Source organism: Pundamilia nyererei, unplaced genomic scaffold (assembly GCF_000239375.1).
Source record: "Pundamilia nyererei isolate P.nyererei 1_Seehausen unplaced genomic scaffold, PunNye1.0 scaffold00008, whole genome shotgun sequence".
Lineage (NCBI taxonomy): Eukaryota > Metazoa > Chordata > Actinopteri > Cichliformes > Cichlidae > Pundamilia > Pundamilia nyererei.
The window spans coordinates 4,472,920-4,481,025 of NW_005187409.1; the positions used below are offsets into that span (position 1 = coordinate 4,472,920).

The window sequence follows — 8,106 nt, forward strand, 5'->3', positions numbered from 1 at the left end:
TGCGCTCAACACAGACAGCATCGTCAGAAGGAAAGTTGATAAAATAAATTTAAAAATTTGTATTATTCGATACATATGCGTACCGAACCGAAAGCACTGTATCAAACGGTTCAATATCGATACGAGTATCGTTGCACCCCTAATAAATATATACACACACACACACACACACACACACACACACACACACACACACACACCTCAGGCCGAGGTATTCCGTAGCACAGAGATATTCTCTTTAAGTTCCTACTGTTTACCACGTGCTGCTTTTATTTTCCAGATTTTACTTAATATCGTTCTTTATGTACGCTACGAGGTCCATGCATTATAAATACACCCATAATGTGAGTAAATAAAATGAACAAATAGATAAAACTTGGATGAAAAATTAAATTCCTTCAGGGTTTGATGTCTGCAGTCGAGGCAGGCCTGAATGTGAGCAGAGTTCCTGCCAACTTGACCACTCGCTGGGACATCGCGTCTGCCTGCTTCTTCTGTGGCACCATCATCACCACCATAGGTAAGTGACAGAGCTCACCTGCAGGGGAAACATTGCTCTCTGAGTGACAAAATGATCCACCTGATGCACTGTTGAGATTCTCTTTTCTGAGAAAGTGTTACCTGCATTATTTTCACTGAAGCATTTAAATGTAGTTTGGTATCATCTAAATTTGCAAGGATTTAGCCTGCAGGTGTTTTTATGGCTTGATAAATGTCACACTAGAGCTTATTTATGTCCTTGTTTCAAAGACACGCTACTTAAAATGTGATCAAACTGTAGCTTTATTTTTCTGGTCAACAAAGTATTCATGAATTGTAGAGTCACAGCTGATGAATATTTTCTAATACGCCCTACTAATTAAAATAATTACACAAGGTCCCTCTTTAAATTGTTTGTGCATGTCAGCTTTTATAACTAGCATCATGTCTTTTTGATTAATCCTTCAAACAGGCTTTGGGAACCTCTCACCTCGGACGCCTTACGGCCAGTTGTTCTGCGTGTGCTACGCTTTGGTTGGCATCCCCATGTTTGGCATACTTCTCGCTGGAGTGGGCGACCACATGGGCACGGTGCTGCGGAGAGCTGTGGCCAAGATTGAGACCCTCTTCCTGGTGAGAATGGTCTGTCCTGCCCATCAGCCAAAACTTAGGAGTAAACAGCTTTAAACCTACAAGGCACAGACTTCTTATCAGTGCTCTACGCAGTAAACTGTTTGGTTCTCTCTAAGTTGCAAGTTAGAACCATGCAAGAACCAAATGTCTGGGCTCAGCCTTACAGATAAAGTGAAGAGCTTGGTCACTTGGTAGAAGCTCAGAATAGAGTCCTTAACATCGAAAGGAGCCAGTTTGGGCATCTGATTTTGGCAGCTCCTAAATGAGCTGCTTTGTACATGTCCGACTAGGCAGGGAACCCAGGCAGAGATTATGTTTGTCAGTTGGGCTGCAGAGTCCTACCAGAAAAGCTGAACTACTAAATAAAGCTGTTCTTGGAACCTTATTTCTCCACAAAAAATAAAATAAAAATCACAAAAACTGTCTTTGTAAGTGAATTTTCATATAAAACCCGCATTAGAGTCAGATCAGCTGAATCAGCACTTTAGCCACAGCTTAGAGCAACCGGACAGCAGCCTTATTCAAGAGTATCATGGTCACCATAGTCAAGTCATGTTGTACTTGTTTATTCTTTCAGGACTTTTCAAACAGATGGGTATTAAAGCTGCCCCACTGTTACATCTTCAGTCCATGACTTTAGTATAAAGAAAGAAAATAATCCTGAGATGCAGACATGTGATGAAGATGCCAGTGTGGACCAATAAAAAGCTGTAAAATCTCAACATTCAGCCTGAATCCAGACAATTCTTTTTCCTTTTTGGTTTAATCTAGTTTAATTCTTGCACTTTTTTGTTACATGTATAGCTGTGTTGATCTTGATTTATTCTGCATCTGTATTGGCTTCTATCTTTCTCTCTGATAGAAACGCAAGGTCAGGCCCACGACTGTGCGTGTGACCTCAGCAGTTCTCTCCATCCTAATTGGCTGTCTGATCTTCCTCGCTGTGCCAACAGTCGTGTTTCAGAAAGTGGAAAACTGGAAGTTCTTGGAGTCGCTCTATTTTGTGGTCATCACGCTCACCACTGTTGGCTTTGGAGACTATGTACCAGGTACAGACCAAACACACACACATTTTAATCAATATGGACAACAAGTTGATGGTTGTTTGTTTTTTTTACCTGGTGAAGTTGTAGCAACATACGCTGAACATGTAACCTGGTCTAGAGCAGATTATGTTCAGTGTTTCAGTTTAATGGTGGTGTTATGGGCATTTTCACAGATCCTTTTCCAAATGACAGTCTGTAAGTGTGATCCTCTGCTGAGGGAGTGCTTTTTAGCCCTCTGCCTTGAAAGTCTCATGGGGTATTCTCGTCACCTGGGCGGTGTGGACACCCAAGTTTGTGAATGCGATACCTCAAGTTAGATGATGTAGGCATTTCAAATTGATATCATAGTTGTATTGACGGAACAAATTTGAATAACAGGGCAAGTTTTCTGAAAAAAATGTGAATGCAATAACTTCAGAACGCCGCGACCTAGGCACCTCCGTGCCCTTTTATATGAAACCTCTAATTAACACAAATATGAATTGTTTTTCTGCTCTTTTCTTCGTCATTCTCATGATAAACTGCATATATTTGGGTTGTGGTCTGTTTCTGTCAGAGGTCAAACAGCCTGAACATATCACTCACTCACAATTTATATGACATTTATATACAAATAACCCAAAAACGAGGTTTATCTATCCACCCACAAAGTTACAGCTGTAGTCCCCCCCCCGCTGAGGTTTAATTAATGATGAATGGTCAACTTTGTACAGGACTGCCTCTTTCTGTCATTTCTGTTCTGTGAGGTTCACTGGAACATCACATTAAAAATGTAATCAACTATCTCTGCATGGAGTTGGAGGTACTGAAGACAACAGCTTCTTCAAGCTTCTGGTGTTGTTGTGGATCGTGTTTGGTCTTGCCTACTTTGCCTCCATCCTCACCATGATAGGCAACTGGCTGAGGGTGCTGTCTAAAAGGACTCGTGCTGAGGTGGGAGACTCCAGAAATCGGAGAGACACCTAAACTTGTGTCAGTTCTTCTATGTTGTAAAGCTAATGCTAACCTGTGTCCCTGTCAGATGGAGGAGCTGAGGGCCCACGCAACAGACTGGACGCAGAGCATGTCCAAGGATTTCCGCATCCCAAATCCTCTGGAATTTAATGACCCCTTCCTCCTGCAGCGGCGGCGCTGGAAACGCAGCGAGCGCCGACGCATCCGCCGGGGAGCCCAGGGTACACTGGGACACTGGGTGCGAGGGGGACCTGAGAATGGACATCTGTCAAGTCACTGGGCTGGCCTGTCGAGCTCCATGAGTGAACTGCAGGACAATTCGTCCGGGGCGAGGGGAACTAACTCAAAGGCACAGGTGAATGCGGCTGGAGGGGGAACGGTCCCCATATCAGCAGCAGGGTACAGGGCTGACCCTGCTGGGGGTCTGCAAGGGCAGGGCAGGTCATTTCCTCACCACCTGTCCCGCTCATTCTCCCTCCCCGTAACCCACTCTGGTTCACAGCTGGATGTTGTAGGGGCACGTATGCAGGAAGGGTCACTCTCTGGATCAGAGTCTGCATTCGACTCCAGGTCAGATGGCTCCTCAGTCTCCTTCTCCTACATGGCACCCCACAAGTTCCAGCCGTGCCAAACCATCAGCAGCATGGAGGAGGGATCAGTAAGACTCGCACATATGGACACATCAGAGAGGAAAGATGAACTGATTCCAGCAGAGAACTATGAATCTGCACCAAACAATAGCCACAATCAGGCACCTGACTCTAGTCCTTCTTCTCGCTCCTCCCCTGTGCCCACATCCCTACCCGAAGTCCTCCTTCCCTCCCCTGACATCACCACAGCCCCCTCACCAAGCTGCCAGCTGCTCGACTTCTTTGGCGAGAACTTGGCATACATTGACGAGTCCTCAGACACCCTGAGCGACCGCCCCCAGTCCACGAGCGAGGAGAAGAGGAGACGGCCCCGAAAGCCTAAGAAGAAGAGCATGAGGAGACAGCTATCACACAGGTGGAGCTCGCTGCAGGTGAGGAGGCCCAGCAGTGACATGCAGCCACCATCCCATCCTCCAACACCACCTCCAGCATCCTCTCTTTCAGGCCTGTCTCTACCTGAGAACCAGACAGATGCAGCTCCTGCACTCTGACAAAAACCAGATGTGGCAGCCGACATCACAGCTGTGGTTCTACACTGCTGCTAGCTAGAAGAAACACGTCTCATGAATGCAGCTGTTGTTCTGGGGTTGTTTTTTTTTTTGTTTTTTTTGGTGTTTATAGTTAGCCTCACAAAACCACCTCACCAATATTGCTTTGTTTCTTTTGTGTGACTAAAACGATATAAGATGGGTTTGAGTTTCCAGGACGCTCTGACAAAGAGATAAATCTGCCTTTCAGTGAGGCTAATCGTGCAACTTTAAGTGGACCGCTCCTCTCATAAACAAGGTTCGGGACTGAGTGAGTCACATCATTACCAAGATGTCATTAAACATAATTATCTGCTTTGTTTTGAGCTGCTGAGCTCAGTGGATTCTCGGCACTGACTTGACATTAAATCTGAGATTTAATCTGGCTTTGTGAGGCTAACTTTTGAGGAGCGACTATAAGCTTTAAATTCAGTGCAGGGTTTACACACAGCAATTTACAGAAGCTGTCGGCTGCCTCGCCTGAAAAAAGACCACTTCCGTTAACATAAGAAAAAAATCTTTTTATGAAATGCAGCCTTAAAAGGGAAAGACATCCGGGGATGTGTTTTGAACAGTAAACGACATGTATTTAAAGTGTGTGAGGTCGTAAATTGATCAAAAGACAAGATGCGCCAGGATCTGGGTGGCTTACCACCACGAAAATTCCCGGGTGAAAACCCTGCCGTGGGTGGAAAACCAAAACCACAACAACAGCGCATCCGATTCAGAGCACGGCAGGGCCATTACTCTTCATCAGAACTGCACCATTGCACCATGGTGTGCTGTCATTCAGGTCCTTAAGTTGTCAGTCGTTTTAGGGATGATGGAAAGTGACTACTAAAGGATCTTCTGACTATTTTGTGTTTAAAAAGGGTTATAAAAGAAAATCAGATGATTAAACCTGATACAGTCACACCAAAGTTATTTAAGTTAAGTTTGTGCTGCGTACCAACTTTGCAATCAAGTGTCCTTAAATCACTGTTGGTAATATTCTGCTTGTGTCCACTTTTCCACTTAACAGCTACAGTTTTTAGGTTTAATTCTTTTTCTGAACAATAACAAGTTTTATATCCTGTGTAATAACCTTTCATGTCCCATTTTTTTTGCCAGTTGATATCTCAGATGTATCTTACAGTGACGCATTAAAGAGACCTTTATTACACACTGTTACCAGACATTAAGTCTTTATCCTGTAACTGTGGAGTTTTCTTTCACTTTTAATGTCACTAAACTTTTTACACTTGGGTCTTCTACTTTATTAATCACAAATTTGCAAATTAGAACATGTATTAATAAAACACTTAGTGGTTTAACACTAAAAGCCTCACAGGGACCCAGAGTGTGTTTTGGTGTCTGAAAGCGAAAGAGATAAACTCTACAGATTGCCTTTACATTGTGCAGTGCCTACATTGCTCATACGGTGATATATACCCAGTTTTTCATTCTTATTATCACCGTGGATATTAGAAGTAAATTTTTTCCATCCTGGCTTTTTTAGGTAGTGACAGGATGGTGAGATGATACGCAGCACATGGCTCTAGGCAGAATCACCACCCAGGCTACAGCAGTGAGGACACAGCCTCTGTACATATGTCAGGCAGGTGATCTATGGGCGTGCCGTAAAGTAGAAGTGCAGAAAAAAAAAGATCCATATTTTTATTCTTGGAATCTGTTAGAAGAGCTTCATATAATTCACAGATTAAAATTATCTTATCGATTTTAAACTGTGCTTTGGTGCAGAACCCTCAGTTCATCCACCGTCTGAAACAAATCAGTTTTAGTTCATCTTCCTTTAAGACGACTTTCTTCTGATTGACCGCAGCTCACAAACAAAAGGTTTGAATATCGGGTGGGTGGGGCTTCCGTGTTCACACCACGAGCTGTGTGCCTGAGATGCTCTCAATGATGTCATACAAAACAGAGAGCAGAAGAAAACTGAGAATGAGGTTTTACAGAGTTAGTTCTACAGTAAATACACTGACCTCATTATTTTAAACTTTGGTCATGATATATATGAGCGTCCAATTTAATTTACGAAGGACTGTATTTTTTAAACACTGCATTACATATGGACTGCGCTCTCATTCGCTTACATAATATATGTTAATTTATTGTCTGTAAATCTCTAAAGGTTCATTATATTATATTCAGCACACGTTGCAGACAGAACAAGACGGGCACACAGTTGGCGCACTGTGCAGCAGCAGATGACCTGACCTGAAAGTCCTGAATGAACTCAGCTTTGGGTGAATGTGGGATAAATTGCCTCTTCCTGCTTACTCAGAAGCAGGAACTACTACACGAGGCTATCGTGGCATTTTGCCCTCCACCAGTGCCAAAATAAGTAACGGACAGAGTCTACACTCAAATTCAGGCTCCCACATATTCTGTCACTTGTTGACAGAAAGCTGGAAGTAGATGGCTCATAGTGGTGCGCTGACTATGAGCCATCAGCAGTAATGTCATTATGAGTCCTGAGTGATGACGGATGCTTTTTTCAATTATTTATTACTTTTTCTTTTTGTACAATAAAATGAAGGTGGACAGCAAGGATATTATTGGGCTTTATGCTAAATATGTACATAACTAAACATTAATTATGCACAGCATTGTGCAAAAGCCTTGAACTATCCCTTGTTTCTTTATATTTTGCTTCCAAGGGCCTGACCATTTTCAGAGAATAATTGTTTTTTAAGGTACTTGGTGTTTTTCTGACAGGCTGCTATTAACGTACTTTCTTCCCATGCCTCCAGCTGAGTTTATTAGAAATGCCAAAGATAACACAATTCGACAGGCGTAAGATGGGATTGTTACACCAGCAAGGTGATTCCAAAATATATCTCAGCAGTTTATCTTTGAGGAAAGAAAAAAGATTTTTCTATCTACAGCCCATAAACAGTATCTGAACGCCATATTCTTAAGAAACAAAAACAAACAAAAAAACTGGCACAGGACAAGCAAGGTGTACCTGGACCTTCAGTTGATCCATCTACTGGTCACTGAAGCCTCATCAGAAATGGTATCAGTGGAAGGATGGGCATCACATCTTCAAACATCTTTTTAAAAAACAAAACCCACAGGAAAGATAACATATTTTTTTTAAAGATCAACTTTTGCATATAAATACTTGAAAAATACATTTCAACTACATTAAAAAACAAAACAAAAAAACCACACAGCTAAAAGCCTGTTAAAGGCTGTATTTTTGTATGTCATTTAACCCTGTTTTTAAAAATTAGTCTTAGCCTAAGCCTAGTTTTAGACTAAATACTTTTTAATTGTAAGTCTTTGTATTAGTTGAGGATTTGTTTTAATCCAAGGGTGATAAAGTGTTGTGAAAGCTGTAGATTTAGTGATTACTTACAAGGGGGGAAAAATAGCTACTAAATCTTTTCTTCTGTTTTATAAAATGTGGCCCACTTCACAAAAAACTCCTGTTGTAATAAATATGACTCCCACAGTCAACACCAGACAGACTGAAAGTCGAACTGAGCCACCCTGCTGTGCAGTTATTGAAAGAAAGCACAGAAACGACGCCCTCGTCTGTTAAAAACCAGAACAGCCAGGCCTCTGTGGGTTTGGCCTTACAGCTGTTTTGTCCCAGCAGGGCCTCAAGTACAGCTCTGCTCTCCAAGTTTGACTGCTCGACGAATATGGCTTCAATAACGCCGAGGCCACAGATCGGTATCTTCTGTTTACTCCTGTGTCTCGTTGCCGCTCTGCTGCTTGTATAACTCTATATTTTGTGTTTATGGTGCCCTGTTGCCCCGAGAGCTGCGTTTTAATTTAACTGGCAGGAATAAATAGGAATGACTT

The 8,106-nt window shown here is 42.5% G+C and overlaps 1 protein-coding gene across 3 annotated transcripts in view; it reads left to right on the forward strand.

Annotated features, from left to right (window-relative positions):
* The window catches only part of kcnk4a (potassium channel, subfamily K, member 4a), a 12,891-nt gene extending 7,457 nt beyond the window's left edge, over positions 1 to 5,434 (forward strand). For all 3 annotated transcript variants that reach the window (XM_013916110.1, XM_005723061.1, XM_013916113.1), the window contains 5 exons: positions 403 to 520; positions 953 to 1,113; positions 1,976 to 2,162; positions 2,956 to 3,092; positions 3,181 to 5,434. In XM_013916110.1, coding sequence (XP_013771564.1) covers positions 403 to 520; positions 953 to 1,113; positions 1,976 to 2,162; positions 2,956 to 3,092; positions 3,181 to 4,254 — 1,677 coding nt within the window. In that variant the 3' untranslated portion in view covers positions 4,255 to 5,434. The remainder of the gene's footprint in view (positions 1 to 402; positions 521 to 952; positions 1,114 to 1,975; positions 2,163 to 2,955; positions 3,093 to 3,180) is intronic.
* Positions 5,435 to 8,106: the final 2,672 nt, after the last annotated feature.